Below are 21181 nucleotides of genomic sequence, written 5' to 3' on the forward strand. Positions count from 1 at the left end.
AAATTCAACCCCTACTCTCCCCCAACCCCACCTCTTAACCCACATCCCACTAACTACATTAAAATAATACCCCACTATCAACTACTACCTATTAAATTAAATAAGTCAATTCAAATTCCTTAAATTATGTGCCGGTCAAACCGGGTCGAGTATTCCGGGACGGAGGGAGTATTAACTTTGCGCCCCAATTTACCATCCCCCGCATGGTAAGTCTAATAATTTCTTTAACAAAGAACTAAAACAAAAGTGTTCTTAACAAAAGTTTGCATAGTACGACCCACGAAGAACTATGTAATTAATCGGTTGATATTGAAATTAGAAAATTATAATACTACATTACTACTCCATACAAGTTTCCACACCCTTATTCTTTGGTTAATAATAGGAAGCACATACAAGTAGGTCAGGTGACGTGTCCCATGTTTGACACGTATTACTCCTCAAACACGCAGAAATTTGTGTCCGACATGCGTAACCAAGTGTCAAGTGTTTTGTTTTTTTTGAAATATTACTCCCTTTATATTATATTTCTATTTTTGGTAAGTAATTATATTAATATTTTCGTATATCTTACTTTAATATGAGGGGTACCAATATTTTTTTTTATGGATAGTTCATAGTTCTTGTTTAATTAGGTGTTTTTGTATTGCCTACATAAAAAAACGTTCAATCGAGAATTTGAGATAGGTGTAAGATGCTTAATATGGTTCCATACTAACGTTTTAATTTTTCACAACAAAATCAGTTGCTTTCGTTGTTTAGCTGTACTAATTAACGGAGTAAGAAACATTAACTTCGTGTTTATCTCCTTAACTTCGGAACTTCGGAACTACCATTAACGTGTGCCGCATTAAGTGGCCATACCACCTGTATTATATTCTCTCACTCACTCAACTCTTCCCCCCTGCCGCCCATTATGCCACCACCCGACGACGGCCCCACCTGCTGCTTCGCCGTCGAATCTCTCTCCTCCGCCGCTGACGACGATGACCTCAATTCCGATCACAACAACTGTCCGCATTGCCGGGAATCGGATCCTTCCACGTCTTCTTCCTCGTATTCACACTCAATTTCCGAGTCAAATTCCGATAGAATTACCCGAATCATCTCCGCCGCTGTCAAAGGATTTTCCATCGGTGCTGGATTGAAAGGTGGAGTCTCGATTTTCTCTCTCCTCTCTCGTTTGAGTCGCCGGAGGTCGCCCAATTCTCTCAAGTTAGTTCGTTATCATCAATTTTTTTGGATTGATTTTCGTTTTTTTGATTGATTTTCGTATTGAAGATTTGGGGATTTTAATTGTTCAGGAAAGTGAGTGGCGTTTCCAGCAGTGAGGAGATTTTGTTGGTGATTAAGGAAACCTTGCGTTACGGTCTATTTCTTGGTAGTTTCGCCGGTATTTTTTCATCAGTTGATGAGATTGTTGCTGCTATTGGTGGACATCGTAGGCAAGTCATTTCTCAACTTAATCTCCTTTTTGTTGTTGTTGTTGTTGTTGTTGTTAAATTCAAATGCATACTTTTGGTAATTATTTGCATGATTAGCCCATCATTTGATTTAGTTATAGCTTGATCATAATGAACAATGATCAAACTTCAAAGTTCAATGGGCTAATTGTACTCAGTTTCTGTTGAATACTTGAATTATACTCATTTCAAAACTTAATCTTGTTGTTTGCATGAAATCTTAGCTTGGGGATTTTTTGGATAAGACATGTATGGTTACACTTGGACGCACAGTGATCAATTATAAGTAGTCCCTTCAGGAATAGATGTTAGTCTTATCAAACTGTCTTACTAGTCGTAATTAAGGATATGACATGATTTATTGAAATATCTATATGATTGTTGGGTCAGTTGCAAGTAATCTCCATTGCTTTATTTTAAGTAGGGGTTTAGCGTGAATTCCAATCATAACCATTTTTGGTTTGGTGTAAACGTTTTCAATAACAATTTTATCCTTTTCAATCATCTTACGTTGTTTGATTTGGCAAAGGATGCATAATTCCCTCAAAGGCTCAAAGGTGGAAGGACTTTTTCCATTTGAAAGGAAGGGAAACCACTTTCATACTTTTCTTCCTTACATCCTCTTCCTTTTTTCCATCAATCTTCTCTCATCTTCTCCCATTTTCCTTTTTTATTAATTTTCTTGTAAGGAACCAAACTGAGGAAAACTAGTTTGGAATTGTGTTTTCTTTGGAACTTTTTTTCCATAGAAAACGTTCTAAGCCAAACCAAACGGAGCCGAAATGTAACTACCTTTTCCGGACATATCCCTAACAGTGGAAATATATCAGTTGTATTGGCCTCGGTCCCTCAGGGAACCCGAAAAAGGTGTACTCGGAAATGCCTTGTGAATTGTGATTTGAATCAATCCCATATTCCCATCTATCCATTTTGTCTTTTATGCCCCCTCCCTAGGGTGGGGGTTGTGGATTAGAAGTCAAATTTATTTAGTTAGTACACTTGCTAATCGAAGTGGTTGATCTTGCTAGATCCTTCGTAGAAATGCAGAGTTTAGTTTCTGTTTTTCCATATAGAAATAGCAGACATAAGTGACACATCTGGTATAATTCACTAAAACGAAAGGGAATTCCGGAGCTACTTGTAAAGTTACGGAAGGGTGTTACTAAAATTCTGACTTTTCATAACCATATACACCCTAATGCTTCCCCAATGTCTGTGATTTTTGCGGGATTGCATTCTGAAAAATTCAATCTTCTGGTACAGTGGTAATTTTTGTGTTGGTGTATTGAGTTAGATACATTGTGTGATTCAGGACTGCGAAATGGAGGGCATTATTGGCAGGTGGAATTGCTGGGCCTTCTATGCTATTAACTGGGTTGAATACACAACATAATAGCTTAGCTATATACATACTCATGCGAGCAGCTGTGTTGGCATCTCGCTGTGGAATCAAGAGCAAACGATTTGGTCGCATTTGTAAACCTTTAACTTGGGCTCATGGAGATATCTTCCTCATGTGTCTTTCCTCCTCCCAAATTTTGTAAGTATATCTATCACTAACTTTTAATATGATGTATTTGCACATTTTCTGCACAGACATCACAATATATTACAATTTGTAAAAAAGGTATTAACTTTTTGATGTTTAAGTGGTCCAACTACAATTTTACCGGAGTTAATGAATGACATAGGTTAGTGGGTGGTAGTCCATGCATTCCCTATTACGCCATCAGATGTTCTTCTGTTGCATCTGATTCGTTGTACATCGGTCTTGCTAGTTTGGCTCTGTTTGCAGAGTCACATTAGTTGCAGTAAACACTATGTTACTTGGACTCAGATGTCCATGTCTGACACGGGTACATGTCCAAGTGTCCGAGTCGGCTATTTTGTGAAAGACATTTGTGATTTTGGTCCAAAATGAAGTGTCTGGTGTCCATACCCATGTTCGAGTGTCGAGGGTTTGACACGGGTACGTGAAGTAAAATAAAGAGTCTAAGTAACATAGAGTAAACATCCTTCTAATAGAAGTCTCCACAGTGGTTCTCTTTTGGAGTGTTAGAATTACCGTTCAATTGTCTGTAATTGGTTTATAAGCAAGGCAGGTCCTCCAATGGTTTGTCACGGGTCTATGTTAATAACTTCTTGAAATATGCTCCAACAATACCACTTAAACTTGTGCTGATATAGAGTTTCTTCGTTTCCATAAGCTATATGATTGAGTAAGGACTTGCCTTTTCAGGTCTGCCTACATATTGAAGCCAGAATCACTGCCTTCATCATACAAGTTGTTCCTCAATAAACACGGAGGAAAGGATCCATCCATCCTGCAGGGTGTGAAAGAGATTGCGTGTAGCATACCTTTTTCTAATCTTGGGGCAATTGAGAAGATTTACAAATCAATGGGAGTAAACATCAAATTAGATCCAGAAATGAAAGTCCCCTGCTCGGTATGGATATTTGACCACTTTGCTTTTATAATATTTACTTTCTTAGGTAGTTGAGAAAAAAAATTAAGTCGTTTTGTTGGGCGCATGTAGCTCCACAATTATTCGAAATTTCTGGGAAAGTTTGCTTAGTATGGGGTTAATTGGTCACAGCTTGAGAAAAAAGTGTCCATTATTTAATCATTCTTGTCTGATATATCGCGTTTAGGCCATATTGTTATGGATCTAGCACAATGCACCGTGGTGGATTAAAAGAGGCTTTATAATTAATGTTTTTCAAACAGAATTAGTTTTGCTGGCAATGCCTAACTATTGATCTCAATGGATAATCCAGATTGTACATGGGAATCAATCATGTGTGAATCATGTCATCACGTTTCTCATTCAAGCGTATAAAAGAGCACTACCAGTGTATCTTCCGGTATATTTGGTTCCTGCACTTATAGTTCATCGTCAAGACCTATTGAAAAGGTAAATCAATCTATCCTTCTGCCAATTGATGAAATATGTTGATTGGCCTCAAGTACAGGTAGTTGTTGCAAATCATAATCCTTGTGACTCGGTTGCTACTCTTTGCACGAATTATAATACAAAAGAGACCAGTAGCTTTTCAAATATGTAAAAAATTGTCCTTTTCTTCATCACTAGATGTCTAGATGTGGTTCTTAATAGTAAAGTCAACACATTGTTTGAATTATACCTTGCTTATTTCTCTGCGACTCACTACGCACTTTGTTTCCTGCGCCTTGTAAGGCTTAGTTTTGAATTAGGAGGCTTAGAGAGAGAAACGGTGTTTTGTGCTTCATAGAGTGAGGCCCACGCCTCAGTGTGATGAAATATCCCATGTGATGTGACCAAATGGTCCAAATCCATTCTTCTGTTCTAATCTTTGTTTCTTGAAAGACTAAGGGTGCATTCTCATCATCTTATAACACCTGAAACTTATTAGACCTGAAACTTATTTAAATAAGGTGAAGAGAACGCACCCTATAAGTGATGTAACACATTGATTGAAGCAGTACAAATTTGATTTTGTCAATACAAGTATGCAACAGGAGTTTAATTTCTGTGTTTCTTAGTAGAACTTGTGTTTTAAAATGATCTATAAGGATTAGTCTACAACAGGATATATCTGATTATCTCTGCCTCAGGGGTGCACCTTATATTTTCCGTAAAAAGCTGAGTATGCGCTTAAACCCTTGTAATACATGCTAATCCTTGTGTGTTTTTCTGGAGATATTTTCTTATGTTTTCCGCCTTTTGTTGTACAGACGTTACACGATTTTGGGGAAGAGTGTTTTTGGGATTGTACGGTCAAGCTTGTTCCTGTCTTCATATTGCGCTTCTGCCTGGTAAGTATTCTTCTGTCTATTACACTGAGTTGTAATTGGCTCATTAACTCGCATCTGTAAGTCTTGGATCGTCAGCAACGAGAAATTTCTTTGACTGCCACATGGTTGCAAAAGGATAATTTTATAACATGCTGGGGGATAAACCAGTGTTACCTAATTCTCCCTAATCACCCCCACGAACCGTAAAAGCAAATCATAACGTGAAAATGATACATTTTAGTCTAATTTAGCAAATTAGCTAGGGAACTGCGAACCCATACCCGTTCTCATAATAGCGAATCAGGTAACAATGGGATAAACTGTCAGACAGTCAGAGCTAGCTCATGTAGGAATTGAAGTCTTGAATATTCTACATGTACGCGTCTGAAGACTTTGGTATTTATGTTTGTTTAGTAAACCAGGGAAAATAGTAGGGTGATTCGAAGATTAAAATTTAAAAACAATATAGGTTCCTACCAACTATAGCTAAGAAAGTATTTTGCTGCCTCACCTCTGAAAACAGAGAGGCTACTTCTATAAATCTGTATTGGCTGTGCAGTAAAGAATTAGTAATTGTCTTTAGGTTGCATATTGTGCTAAATTAGGAATTCAGCCCATCAGCTTTTTGTTCTGAATTCGTTATCGCTTATATCGTAGTTGTGAACAAGATCCTTGGTTGAGTTTTAGGGATCTTGCAATTAGTTTATTTAAGGCATAGGTACAGCTGCAGTAACAGTCAACTTATAATTGTTTCAGGATGTGGACATGCATTCTTTTTAGAATTTTCAAGAGATGCAACATTCCAATGGTGGCAATGGGAACGGTATTTTTTCTTCACTTATTCATTCCTTTGCCATTATCACCCATCCCCTTCTCCGCTCAGGCTTGTTTGGTTTATTTTCCGTTGTTTGGTTTGATGGAAGGAACTGAGGGGAAAAGAAAGGAAAATGGCTTGATAGCTTTTAATTTTCTCTTTCCTTCCAAATTCCCCTACTTTTGGGAGGAAAGGAAAATGAATTTATTAATGATGTTTTCTATCCATTTCCTTTTCTTTCCCATCAAATCTCATAGTATAATTTTTGCAAACAAACACAGGAAACCATATTTTTCTTTCCCTTCCAATTCCTTTCTACCCAACAAACCCTCGAAGAAAGAAAAAACAAATCCATGTTTTCTGAAAACTCTATTTGACTCTTACAAACAGTTTCCAACCGGGCTTGCATTAGCCATTGAAAAGAAGAGCAGACGGATTGAAATATCGTTATATTGCCTAGCTCGTGCGATCGAGAGCTTCTTCACGTGTATGGCCGATGTTGGATATCTCCCTCAATCGTTAGTGAACGTCAAGAGAGCTGATGTGGTTGTGTTTAGTTTATCAACAGCTATTATTATGCATTGTTATTCACAAGAAAGGGAAGTGTTCAGATCTAAGTACCTAAACGTTCTCGATTGGGTGTTTGGCGTGCCACCGCCACCTTGCTACACTCCACGCTATAAAAACAACAAGTAGACAGGGTACTACATTTGAGGTATCATGGAATTGCCATTTTTGCTCATCTACAAGCTTTTGTTCAAGTTCACTTAGGGAGCCATCTGTACAACAATTCTGTACTAGTAGTAGTCACATTATTAGCAACATGTAATTAATTAGTTGTAGATTAAGTTATACTGCCATCAAATTGTAAGTTATAACCTTCATTCAAGTATTATTATGTACTACTTCTGTTCCTGAAATTTTTTTACACGTTATGAAATATGTGTCAAAAAGTATGAGAACTTTGACCGTAAATTCTCATTGTTTTACACATTAAAACGTTATCACGTAAAATCCTATTAGTTTTTTTCGGTATGTATTTTCAAAATATCAACTTTTTATTAAAAGAATTCATACAGAATTGGAAACATTAGTGATCAACTATTACGTTGGAATACGTGCATAATAATACGAAGTAAGTTTTTAACTAACGGAACGGATGTAGTATCAAATTTTAGGTTCATTCGTCTTCTTCAAACCATTGTTTCTGCTCAACATTATGATGAATGACAATTAAAAAACAAAAACAATGTAATGTACTATATAATCAAGTGATTTAAGCATAATATCGAAATGTTAGTTATGCTTGTTGATACTCGAGTAGCAAATTTTGGTTTCAATGCCCATTTTGTAACAAACTCGAATAGTATTTACAGTTTACTATATTCTCCGTGTTTGAGTTAAACAAAGTTATTTAAGACGAAGTTGAAACCAATATTCAACTTCTGGACAGCTGTCAATGTATAGTAGAGTTTGAGTTAAAATGTAAATGTTTCACTTACATAAAGTTTGTTGTAACAAATTTCTAGACAATCGTCTATATGGCAACATCATAAGCTTCACACTACTCCTTCTGACTATTGTCAATTGATTTTAGTATGAAACCTCACTTAGATTGTGTTAGTGAGCTTCGATTTTGTTTCCTCCTTGATTCTCCCGTCAATTTTAATATTTCAATTCCGAATGCTATGGCATACGTTGTACTATGCATATTATAAATCTTAAAAACATAAAGAAATTAAGCTTACGTGATACTTTTGGTTAAGAAAATGATGCCAATCCCTAGAACCAACAAGAGTTAATCAGGTGTATCCAATTTGAATTTCTTAATAGTACGAATATTAAAATTTGAAGATTTTTAATTTCTTTTATATCAAATAGAAAAAAAAAAACATAAAAAACAAATAAAAAACGCTTTACCAAGTACATAAGAAAGAAAGAAAGAAAACCAAAGTTTTATAAGACAAAAACAAATAGAGTTACGCCATCATGTAACCGAAATTAATCCCAAACATAATTAAGCCAAACAGAAAATAATAGAGACGTACACAATACGGAGTACTCCTTTGTTAAGCTCTTTATTCATCCTGTCATCCAAAATGTCAAGGTGTCACCATGTATTAATAAAATTAAAAAAGGCATTAATCTATACTATATATTAAAAGGCGTCTATGAGAAAGTATACATAACACGTGGCGTTCTGCTTATGGATAGTTCGCTCCATGTAATCTTCATATACATTAAAAATAAAATCAAATATAGTTTGCTAAGGTTTGAACCCTTGACCTAGAGTTTAAACAATAAAACTCTTTACCACTAAGCAATTACATGTTTCATGTTATTATTGAAAAAAAAACACATATAACTAGGAGTGAATGTTATTAATGTAGTAACCCGGGACATCGCCCGGGCCCAAAAACTAGTTTTTAATGAAAAGAAGCATGAGAGGATTTTTCACTTCAGCTGATCCATCGGAACCTGAACTCTAATTATTTTTCAGTACTTTTTTCTAATTATTACTACATCCGTTCAAAATAATTTGTTCAATTTTCGACTTTTCGTTTTAATCCATTTCATAATGTTATTTACATTTTAATTTATTCTATTTTTAGACATGAATATTTACTACTTTACCGTTCTTATCTATTATTTCTATTACTATATACTAAAAGAGACGCCAGGAATGACACGTATCAATTACTGGTGCGATTTTTTCCCGCCAAAAATCACTTTCCCAAAAACGTGTATCTGTTTTATTTTATTTTTATTCTCTACCTTTTTTTATAAATTATTTATGTATGGAAATAAAATTTAGTTTATAAATTATGGCAATAATAGATACGACGTAATAATAATTATTCTAAATTAGTACATATTTTAGTCAAATCGTTGTATTAATACTGGAAAATATATCACTCAATATTTTAGTCAAATTAACATATTAGGATTTTAAATATGCATATTAGATAAATAAATTTAAACGAGTATGCTAAAAATGTTATAACTATGCAGTAGTTTCGGAGATATTCATTTAAGTATTTTGTAAAAAAAATGATCAAAATCCGTGCGTGCACGGGATCTAATCTAATCCTACAATATTTACGATTTTTCACTCACTTTCTCTTACTTTATTCATTTTTTCTTACAGCTACCCACATTTTTACATTTCTCTTACTTTATCCATATTTTTTTAATTATATTCAACCAACTTTCCTATTTTTATTTTAATATTTATGCAAATAGTAACCGAAAAGATCTCTATAAGATGAGCGTAGTCGGTAGTGCTCTATAATATTTTTTTACTTACAAAAATGGTATTTGAGAGTACTTATATCGAACAAGAAGTTGATCGAGTTTCAAACCCTGACCCCATTTTTTTAGCTATGATTTTCCATAGGCAAAAAACGTGTTAGTAGCACTACTAAAAGTAGAAATAAAACTTTGGTGGTAATTAAAATGTGATTGATTGGTTTATTCAATTAATTAATCCTTTAAATTTTATGTGTGAACACACTCGAGATTCTACTTCATATATTTTCTCTCATGCATGCAAATGCAAACACCGCCTTATAATCTCCTATAGTGGCGTCAATTTTCCAACACAACAACTCAACAAGCATCTTTTTATATACTTTTTTTTATTTTATCTTTGTAAATACTTTATTTAAAGAGAATATATATTTGTGCTATCTTTTTTTACGTACACACATGAAAAGAATTTAGAAATAGTTTTCTCAAAAGTAGGGGGAAAAGAAGTGTGCCCTCCACACGCTAATTGTCATACCTTATATAGTTATATATATACCCTTAACAACCTAGATGTGCCCTCCACACTCTATTGAGTCTTTCCTCATTTTCTTACTTCAATTCTAATCATTTTTCCCTCCTTACAAAAACAAAAACTTATCCTAGCTAGTTATGGCTTGTGATCTCTCAAGTAACAATAACAAACCCTCCTTCAACCAAGTGACGCCTAGCGTTTCTACGAGCGTTGTTGATATCGAACTAGAGCCCGAGGGTACGAATTATTCTAAACGGGGCCAATGGCTCCGGGCTGCGGTACTCGGGGCGAATGATGGACTCCTTTCTGTTGCCTCTCTTATGATTGGGGTCGGGGCGGTTCGGCCCGACCCGGGCACGATGGCGTTGACCGGGCTTGCGGGCTTGTTTGGTGGTGCATGCAGCATGGCCCTAGGCGAGCTCGTATCGGTGTGGGCCCAACGTGATGCTGAGCTAGCCCAACTCCTCCGTGACTACGAGGCTCATCCTAGCCCGGCCCGTGCCTTGGAGGATCGAAAGAGGGCCCTACCAAGCCCGATGTGTGCGGCGTTGGCCTCCGCCGCAGCATTTGCAGGCGGGGGAGGGGTCCCACTCTTGGCGGCCGCATTCATAAAACCGTACAACGCAAGGCTAGCGGCAGTGCTTGTCACGGTGACCGTAGCGCTATTCGCCTTCGGATGGATAGGGGCTATCCTAGGGAAGGCTCCGCCTTTTAGGTCATCGGTAAGAGTGTTGGTAGGAGGATGGGTAGCCATGGGGGTCACTTTTGGGTTGACAAAGTTGGTGGGTTTTACAGGGATCTAGCAAGCTACCTTGAAATGTTTATTACACAGCCAGACCCTTAGTTTTAACCATCAGGCCAAGAAATCATTGGTCGCTGACTAGCTAGAAACGTGTCACTTAAAACGTAGTATTATTACATGCATATTGTTATATTGTATGTTGTATTAGAAAGTTTTCGTATGGAATTTGTACTTTAATTAACTTTTTTGATGGATAGATAATATATATGGAGAATAAATGACCTAGCTAACCGATTGCATGCGTTCCACTAACCAGTAAACTTACCGAATATTACCATCGATTCAAGATTTAATCGATTCTACACGAATGAATTAGCATGTTTGGAATGAAATTTGATAAATAATTAATCAATTGCATAAAATATGATATGGTCATGACTCATGCATGCAAAGATGAATTGTGAAGTATGTGCGTCGTTGTAGGCTTCGTAGCCGATCTTCTAGTGTATGCGATTTAAATAAAATGTGAGTGGGAGTGTGATTTAGCAACATACCTTTATGTCCTTTTTGTCTGCTTATTTAACTTTCTACGATTTTTGAAACGCAATTTGAATCTATAATTTTAGTCGCACATGTAAAATTGTAAAATGTTGATATTCTAAAATATGCATTAAACCAATTCTAACAAGTTTCCTCGTGACTATATTATTTATTATCTTTTATAGTTTAATGGGAATTATTTGTCAAACAGTTTAACTTTTGAATCAAAAATAATGATATGGTGCAAACATTAGAGGAAAGAATACTCGATAGCAAAAGTAAAGAGTAGAGACATGTACTGTTGTACTTGTACCTAATCTATACAGTTATTAAATCTTTTAGGCAGTTCATGTCACGCCGCCATGTGTCACCCTCTCTAAATATTACAAGGCGTCATATCAACAATGACATGGAGGATGTGCTTTTGCTATATTGATACACAAAATATTTTTGTTAAGGTTCGAACATGGAACCAACAAGAAATATATTAGAAAGCTTACCATCTTAAGTATACTATTATTTATGTCTTTTAACTCTATTTAAATATATTTAAGTGGGATAGGATTAGTGCAAGGGTATTTATACTATTTTTTCACATGGTTTATGTTATTAATTTTCTAATTTCACCACATTAGTGATTGCAAGAAAATTTTATTTTGTTACCATTATTGAAAATGGTTTTGAATAATGACTGCATTTTTAATTTGTCCATTTTCTACATATAATAGAACATGTTTTTTAATTTTAGTCAATAATTGTGTTAGCATATGTGGATCATAACATATACACAAAAAAATTATTAGATATTGTACGGAGTACATGACTTACCGATATTAACAACCCAAAAAGGGAAGAAAACTATTACTACTGAAAATTGATATGTACTACATACAATACATCACATCCAAATCAAATAAACGATCTCCGAATAGTTATTAAAAAAAGGTCAAACTCGCATTCGCAACACATGTAAATAATGCGTAAACATTTCGTATATTAGACAACATTGTAACCGGGGTATCGCCCATATAAAACGTTTCTAGAATACTCCATATGGGATATAATGATATATGGACATTCAAAATTTAAAAGAAAATTTAAATTACTCCATTTTTTTTAGAGGGAAAATTACTAAATTTATTAAAGAAACAAAAGACAATTTAGTAGAATGCGAATTATAACACTTTTATTAATTTCATTTTTTCTATAAAATACCTTAAAATATAGTTTAAGATCATCATATTGTTGAATTATTACTAGCATACTCGAAATGGATTTTTTGACGATGATAGCCCGGTTACAACCGCATCTACCACATACAATTGATGATAGTGTTGCATTTTTAAAACAAAGTTTTTTTTTAGGGAAAACAATATAATTGAGAAAAACTTGAATAATATTCACCCGATCGGCCAATATATATATACATCACATAGGAGTGTATTCAACTATACATATCAATATGTTCCAAATATAACAATAATACTGTACATAATTACAGTGTTTTCATGAATCAAATTTACTACGAATTTTCAGATAATAAGAAATTTGATTAAAATGAGAATTTTAGTATGAAATAATTGTAATACGAAGCAATAATATTCTTTGTGTAATATGAACTGCGAGTATATTAGTATATAGTACTAAGCACTCGGTATAAATTAGGTAATATACTTTATTAGTTAACTATATTTTTACGATAGAAAAGTGTAATTTAGGTAATATTAGTTTAGTACTCATGCAACGCACGATTATTAGTACTCCGTAAATATTTTTAGGTAATATTAGAAAAGTGTAATTTAGGTAATATTAGTTTAGTACTCATGCAACGTAACGCACGATTATTAGTATTCCGTAAATATTTTTATGTAATATTTTTCATCATTTAATAATTATTTACAGAAAGGTTAATAAAATAAAATATATTTCGTAAATGAGTTCATCAACACCAATTGACTTTCTATCCAAAAATAAATGAATGATAAGATTCTTAAAAATATAGTGAAACATTTTCGGCAAAAAAAAGAAAAAAAAAATAACTAAGAACTCGCCAGGACGTGACACGTGTCATTTCTAGTGTGTCTTTTCGTATATACTAATTGATAGATAATAATATACTTTATGTAAAATTAAACTATATTAGTATAATATTTTTTAACAATTTATTGTAATGAAATAATAATACCAATTATCTCGTCAAGAAAACAACTACGGGAGTAGAAATAATACCAAGTCGAAAGTAAGACGTTTTACTATTATAGTTGTCTCGCCTTGTATTTACTTGGGCCGTCATTAATCGCCCGCCCGTCTTGAGTTAAGTGTTGGTTTGAAAAATTTTAGTGGATTACGACCCAAATAACATATGATTCATGTCATTGTTCGGGTTGTATTCGTGATGGCTTGCGAAATGGGTAAATGGGCATGATTAGTGTGTCCGCTAGTAATTAATTAACTTAGTAATGCTGATAAATTACTCAACAATCTGTGTAATTAAGTTTGATTAGTTTATATGTTTAAGACTATATATAGACTAAAATTTAAAGATGTCTTTAGAAATAATGAATATCTAAGTCTATATATAGGCAGGCGCCTTAGGCCCCATTTAGTTCACCTTATTTTTTCTTATATGATATGATATGAACTGATCTGATATGATCTGATTTTATTTAAGTACCTAAATGTTTTCGATTGGGTGTTTGGCGTGCCTCCACCACCTTGCTACACTCCACGCAATAAAAACAAGTAGACAGAGTATATTTGAGGCATTAGAGAATTACCATTTTTTCTCCCCTACAACTCTACAAGTTTTCCTTCCAAATTCACTAGAGAGCCATCAATACAACAATATGGTACTAGCCACATTATTAGCAATAGGTCATTAGTTGTAGATTAAGTTATACTGCCATCAAGTTGTAAGTTATAACCGTCATTCAAGTATTGGTATGTACTACTTCTGTTCCTGAAACTTCTTTACTTTTGAAATATGTGTCCAAAGTATGAGAACTTTGAATGTAAATTCCACTATTATATACGTATTACATCAAAATATTGTCGTATAAAATTCTATTAGTTTTTCGGTATATCGACTATTTATTAAAAAATTCATACAGAATTGAAAAAATTAGTGGTCAACTATTACATTACTCCCTCCCCTTAATACTCGACCCGGTTTGACCGGCACAGAGTTTAATGGACTTGAATTGACTTATTAGTTTAATAGATATTGGGGTATTATTTGAATGTAGTTATTGGGAAATGTGTAAAGGGGTAGAGTATGCGCATGGGTTGAATTTTTTATTATTTTTTGTATGGAGTAGGGGGTATGTGGGTTAATAGGGGAGTGAGAAATAATATAATATTGTTAAATATTTCCCTTTTTATAAACATGTCAAGTATTAAGGGACGGTCCGATAAGAAAAACAGGTCAAATATTAAGGGACGAAGGGAGTATAATATATGGAAAATAGTAAGTTTCTTTACTAAAGGAACGGATGTATTATCAAATTTTATGCTCATTCTCAATCTTCAAACCATTGTTTCGTCTCAACATTATAATGAATGACAATCAAGGAACAAAAACAATGTAAATGTACGATAATCAAGTGATTTAAGCATTATATCGTACTGTTATGCATGTTTAAGTGATTTAAGCATTATGTCGGGTAGCAAAGTTTTAGTTTTAATGCCCGTTTTATAACAAACTCGATTAATATAATATATTCTCCGTGTTTGAATAAAAAAAACGTGATTTAAGGCGAAGTTAAAACCAACATTCAACTTAGATCAAAATAACACCTTTCATTGAAACATTTTGTCGAACACCTAATATGCATCCTTTTCCAATCAAATCAAATCAAAATACAAAAACTAAGAATTACAATCCATAATTTCAAGCTCTAACAAAATCATACTTCATCTTCAAGAAGAAGCATATTAGGAATACCCTTATTAACAGGGAATTTGCGCCCAGTTTCAGGGCAAACAAGGGCGCCTTCTTCGAGGTGAATCTCAAGGAGAGCATGGTGAAACTTGGTAAGAAATTCATGGGAATCGAGTAAACTAGGTTGAACATCTTCTTCAGGTAATTCGGAGAATCCCAAGGTTTTAGCAGCTTCAACAAAGGGCTTCCATTCGATCTTGCTGAAGATGTTCTTGAGAAAATCGGAGTTCATGTCCACCTGTTTCTCCACCACTTTCGCCGCCTCAATTGTTAACGGAAAGCCGTTGGAAACACCCTTGATGGTGGAGGATAGCATGTTGTGGGTTAACAACCTCATTACTGTGTCAATTTCTCTCAACCTTGCTGTAGAACTTTTTGCTCGGTTTTGTTTCTTCTGGTACACTTCAGTAGACCGCAGGGGCGTGGCAAAGGAAATGGGGGCCCTGTGCGAACTCGAAAATTGGGCCCTTTTCGAAAATTAAAAGGAAATTTTGATTTAAAAATTCACTTTAATCAATTTTCTTAAAACAATCTCGGGTCTAGATTAACGGGAATAATCTTAACCGTAAGGGCTGGTGTCTCTTTAATTAAATGGACCTTATCGGTTGGCTAAAATGGCATGTGTTTTGTTTTAAATACATACGTACTGAGTCAACATAAAAAATAGTCCAATATATTTATTTATTATGTGTAACTATTTGACTAGAAAGTATAACATCTGGTATAATTGTAATATACATACTCGCTGGGCAAAAATATACGGAGTATTACTAAGTAGGATTTTTTGTCATTTAACACCTTAAAAAAACTAGTTTTTGTAATTTAACACCTTACTTATTTTTTATTGTTTATAAACACCTTAAAAAACAAAAAAAAATTAGAAATCAACACCACTTGACAATTTTTTTTAGAAAAACATTAGTTTTTAACTATGCTAAAGTTCCCTAGGCATGATATGGTGGTAAACAACTCCTTCTACCATCAAATTATGCTTTGGAATTTATAGCATGATTAAAAATCAACGTTTTTTTCTTATGAAAATCGTTAAGCGGTGTTGATTTATAAATTTTTAGATTTTTAAGGTGTTTAAATATAATATAAAATAAGTAAGGTGTTTAATTACAAAAACTAATTTTGTTAAGGTGTTAAATGACAAAAAATCCTACTAAGTATAAGTTTTGAAATATAAGCACGGGATACAAGAATAACACGAAGTATTACAAAGTCAAAGTAAAACAAAACATTAAAATCAAAACTTTCAAAAACAAAACAGGATTCGAACTCTGGACCCCTGCAAGGAGTAACACTCTCATTACCACTACTCCATCGATAGCCCATTTGTTATTTTTGTTTCTTAAATAATATATACATATATATGTATATATATATATATTTTAGGGGCCTTTTTTTGGGGGGCCCTGTGCGGTCGGCCCGCTCGCACCCCCCAAGCGCCGCCCCTGGTAGACCGTGGTTGATGCGATAGATTACAAAGTAAATAGTTTTCTAATATGAGTAGAATACAACGTTAGTAGTTAGAATTAGACCCGGCAAGCGGATCGTTTGGATCAGATTCGGTTCAGATTCATTCTAATTGGATTATTTCGGGTTATTTTTATTTTAGGTCGGTTTCGGGTATGGGTCTGGTCCATTCGATTTTCGAATAACTTTGGTTTTTTTATAATTGGGTCGGGTCTAGTTCGGGTCAATATCGGATCGGATTTTATCAGATCGGTTCATATCGGATCGGGTTTTTCGGGTTGGATTATTTTTCGGGTTTCGAGTTTGCCATGTCTAGTTAGAATTGTGGGTGTTAGACTCTTAGAGTGCATACATTATGCGACAACTTTTGTGTAATGCCGGCTTACAGCAAAGACCACTCTAAGGTTCACTAGTTAGTTATAGTGCTTATCTACTTAGTTTTATTGCTTAACTAATTAGTTTCAATGCTTAACTAATTGATTCCATTGCTTAACTTATGCGACACCAATGTGGTATTTTGTATAAAACCGTATTATATAATCGTTTGTACACATTATGAATTAGAGTCCTACTAGTACTCTAAGTACTAACAAGAAAAATTCGGAGGCACCGTGTACACTCAAGGATATTTTTATGCCCATTGATGATTCCTATATATCAGGCGAGGAGATGCACGGTGCACCGAGTTTAATGAGTACATTTTTTGTTTGTTAGCTTAGCGCAACAGAAAATGAGAGGTAACCGACTTTGGTTACATATTAATCCATCAAACTCTAAGCATTTAATGTACTAAATTTATGCGGTAACTTTTGTGTAAGACCGCCTTACCGAAAAGATCGCCTTATTGATGTTATATAATTTTATGTATGGGAGGCTTGGAGAAAGCTTAAACAATATCTAAAAACTTATGGTGTTGTTTAGATATATATACTTCGTATTCAACAAAAAATAGAAATAGAATTTTAGGAGAATTCTAACCGAGAAAGAATAAAAAGGAATTATTGATCATTTCATAAGATGGGTATTACTCATTGTCTATCCAACATGCACTCGAGTTCTAAAGCACAACTATTCAACGCAACTGAGTCTAACATACCTCTTGGAACTAGAAAGCTAATTTCAACAAAATTCTAACGAAATTTCCTCTAATTTCAGCAATTAAGAATTGATTTTTAAAACTTGATTAAAAAAGTAATTAAGGTTAATTGCAATGCCATTACCCTTGGTACGCTTATCTCTTTTCTTTATCAACAAGCCAATTTATGTGCATAAGATCTTAAGTATTCTCCCTTAACCACTTGGGTAGATCAGCCTTGTTATTGAATATGTTCGTGTTTTTTGCATCAATAGTGATTTGTTTCTTATCTCAAATACAATAAGGAAAAGTTACAATGATGAACTTAGTGTTCAACACAGATAAATTCAAAGTTTATTTTAACATAGTTTAATAAGGTTTTAAATTGTGATTGTTATTATTATATTTTGTCTGATTCTAACGACATTAACAAGATATTAAAACTTTTTCGCCCACACTCTTCTCTACCCACAGTTTGCAGGTAATAATCTTAAGTAGAGGATAAGTAACATGATGACTCTTTGTAACAAGTCGAACATAAAGCCTAGTAACGTAGTTTTACACTCTAATACTTTGTGTGTAAGAAGAATTAGAGAACAAAGAGTTGTTTTGCTTGAAGGGAGTTTATTAGTGTCGGATGCCTTAACAAATGATGAATATTTAAGCCTATATATAGGCAGACGCCTTAATTGTTCAGAATCTTCTAAGTTGTACAAGTAAGTTGTGTGTATTGTCTAAAAACTCTACATGTACGCAATGTAGATATTGATAGAGCCTTTCTAGAAGATTCTTCATAAGTTAAATGGGAAATTGGGGTCCACCAAGAAAATGATCCATATATAGTTAATAATTTTTTATTATTTTTTTATTTTTTTATCTTCCGTTAAGTTATGATACAGTATTGAGAGAGTACTATTCTAACTTTTGTTGTATCTTTTATTAAAAAAACACAAATTCTTATTTACAATGGGTGTACAATAAATATTGTACACCGAAGTAAAAGTTAACTCAAAATGCTTAAAAGTTAAGCTTATATATGTAAAAGTTGTCTATTTTTAAGTGATTAATTTTTTCATTTTAGTAAAACTTATTTCTTCAAAATCACTTATAATGTATAAAATTAATCATTTAATCATTTCTATCAACTTTTTTTACTAATATAAAAGTTAATCAAAACTAGGTTAAAGTTACGAGAAAAGGGGTAAAAGTTATCTTGGTGTACAATAAATTTATTGTGCACCTTGTGCGCGCAAGACCTTTTGTTAAAAAAAACTGGGAATTAGGGATAAAGTGATAAACTTTTTTCGTATCTGATCATTATCTGATCATTTAACTAAATTGTGATGACGCCGCTCCTCTCTCTCCCCCTTTTCTCTCTTCTCTCTCATTTTTAGGGTTTCAATTTTCTTTGCCGTTTAGGCCGGAAATAGTCTAATTTCTTCGGAAATTAGACTATTTTCGACCCTTATTCTTGTTTTTTCATTGTTTTCTCTTTATGTATTGTCTTGTTTTGTTTTATCCGTTGTGTTGTTCCCAATTTCTTCTTGGGTTGTTCCCAATTTATTTGGATTTTTCCTAGAATTTTCTAGGTTCTTGATTCTCATCCATGGATAGAATTTTTTTAGGGTTTTTAGGGTTTCAATAATTGGGAAGGAGATTTGGATTCATACAGGTTTAGGGTTTATTATCAACTCGTCAATCAGAACAATCCGTGCGCATATTGCGAAGGGCCCTACTTGGAAAGATGCGAAAACATCGAAAATCACTGCTCGCGTTAAGCTAGAAGCGGTGGAGTACGAGATGTGCTTTAGGATGCAGAATAGTAATTGTTTTGATTGTAACAGTTATGTATTTTCTTTGAATCTGTGGTATGCAGATCTATTTTATTATTGTAGATACCGTATGGCTGATTATTAATGAAATTGTTCTTCCCCGTAAAAAAAAAAAAAAGATAAACTTTTTCGTGCCCCTTTGTATGACCCACACCCACCATTCCTATCCCTATATTCAATTCCAAGATCCCTCCCTAATTAACTTCCTTCACTACACTACACCAAGTGCATTAAAGTTTAGATTAGGGGACAGTTGAGACTTAAAAGAAACTCATTAAATTGGTACAACAACAAAAGAAAATACTCCCCATTTTAAAAAAGTAAAAAAACAAAAAACAAAAAACAAAAAATCAAACTACCATTACCAATGCAAATGACATTTCATTATTTCAACCTCATGCATTTCATGCCATTCTACTAATAAAAATATTGCAATACTAGCTCTTTCCTTTTCTCTCAACCAAACTAGGTGGCCGGAAAGCTAGAATGATGGCGGAAGACGCGGCTCTTAGGCGGTGTTTGGTGTGGCTAGCGGTGGTGATAGTGGTGGTGGGATTTTACACTCATTCTTTTAGGAAAATGATGGTTACATATTTTGTTGGACTTGGTGGTATAGGTGGTGTTCTTTTGCCGGATTGGGATTTCTTTGATAGAGATTTTTCTCAGTGGACTCAGCCTGTTAGTGTTGATGAAATTACACGTTCCGATGTTCTTAGGGCCGGATCTACAAGGTTAGTGTGCCATTAACTTATGTATTGTGTTCTTGAATCAATGAATTTTACTACCTTGTTCGAAATTAGTTGTCACATTATTAGTAATAATATGGGCAGATGTTCTATATGACTCGGGTTGGCCTGCCCTACTGACGGAAAATTGTGGTAGTCTATTTTTAATTACGCCTCCTAAACTTTTGTGGATAATTGTATAAATTGCATATGATATTGCTTAATTCTTTTACTGTCCCCCTTTGTAAAAGTGTCTAAGATTTTTCTCTGTTAGTAATGTGAATCGTATATAGAAAGCATTTGTTCTATATGCTAGACAATGATTTGACTTTTCATATGTTTGTGTACTTGTAAATTTTTGTTTTATGTTGATGGATTTTTTTTTTGGGAATAATGGGGTTTATGTTTGCTATATAAGTGTTCTTACAATTTGAAATTTCTTTAAGCTCATGTCAAAAAATAAAAAGTAAAAACAATTTGAAATTTGAGATAGATTTGTAGTTTCTCAAGAATTTTTCCCTCTTTTCTATATCAAGATTGATGGCTTTTTATTTTCATATAGGGTCTCCATCAACAAATATGAAATGGCATATTTTTGTAATAGTTTTTGGTGGTTTGTTGTAATTTGTTTTTCTTAAGTTTAAGAACATTTTCACTACATTTTTCAACCTTTCGTTATGATTTGATGGTAAAAACATGCAGGTTTCGGTTTTACCCGATCAGAACCGTGATCTACGCTATAGTTTACAGCTTTGGGTTGTACAAGTGGTGGGCGTACGTAAGGCAATGAAGGGGAAATCGCCATATAATTAGTTCACTTTCATTCAATTAAACTTGTTTGTGTAAACTAATTCATGATGATTCTTAGTTTCTTACATATTAAATGTTCAATTACATATTAAGTGTAAGAATCATTTCAGATTATTGTTGCATGTTTTGTAGAGGGATTATGTAGCTTGAACTATGTATGATTGTACCCCAAATTTAAGCAATTGTAGTTTTGTTACCCTCCTTT

The 21181-nt window shown here is 33.9% G+C and overlaps 4 protein-coding genes across 5 annotated transcripts; 3 read left to right on the forward strand and 1 right to left on the reverse strand.

Moving 5' to 3' along the window:
• The first annotated feature begins 801 nt into the window (after positions 1-801).
• Positions 802-6957, forward strand: LOC110777300 (uncharacterized). Of its 2 annotated transcripts, none has more exons than XM_021981935.2 (8): positions 802-1215; positions 1305-1445; positions 2776-3003; positions 3703-3910; positions 4242-4378; positions 5179-5259; positions 5995-6061; positions 6443-6957. In XM_021981935.2, the coding sequence occupies exons 1-8, from the start codon at positions 917-919 to the stop codon at positions 6746-6748; spliced, it is 1467 nt and encodes a 488-aa protein (XP_021837627.2). In that variant the 5' UTR covers positions 802-916; the 3' UTR covers positions 6749-6957. The 2 variants fall into 2 exon arrangements, with proteins under 2 accessions (XP_021837627.2, XP_021837677.2); XM_021981985.2 differs by having other exon boundaries at positions 802-1197.
• Positions 6958-9863: 2906 nt separating this feature from the next.
• LOC110781303 (vacuolar iron transporter homolog 2-like) lies at positions 9864-10816 on the forward strand. Its single transcript, XM_021985729.2, has one exon. It carries the CDS (start codon positions 9971-9973, stop codon positions 10634-10636), a length of 666 nt encoding a protein of 221 aa, XP_021841421.2. The 5' UTR covers positions 9864-9970; the 3' UTR covers positions 10637-10816.
• Positions 10817-14893: 4077 nt separating this feature from the next.
• Positions 14894-15963, reverse strand: LOC110780471 (multifunctional methyltransferase subunit TRM112 homolog A). The gene has a single exon (XM_021985074.2). It carries the CDS (start codon positions 15390-15392, stop codon positions 15021-15023), a length of 372 nt encoding a protein of 123 aa, XP_021840766.1. The 5' UTR covers positions 15393-15963; the 3' UTR covers positions 14894-15020.
• Positions 15964-19736: 3773 nt separating this feature from the next.
• On the forward strand, positions 19737-21172 carry LOC110779642 (signal peptidase complex-like protein DTM1). Its single transcript, XM_021984367.2, has 2 exons — positions 19737-20172; positions 20869-21172. Exons 1-2 carry the CDS (start codon positions 19928-19930, stop codon positions 20954-20956), a joined length of 333 nt encoding a protein of 110 aa, XP_021840059.1. The 5' UTR covers positions 19737-19927; the 3' UTR covers positions 20957-21172.
• The last annotated feature ends 9 nt before the right edge of the window (positions 21173-21181 follow it).

This window comes from Spinacia oleracea, chromosome 2 (assembly GCF_020520425.1).
Source record: "Spinacia oleracea cultivar Varoflay chromosome 2, BTI_SOV_V1, whole genome shotgun sequence".
NCBI lineage: Eukaryota > Viridiplantae > Streptophyta > Magnoliopsida > Caryophyllales > Amaranthaceae > Spinacia > Spinacia oleracea.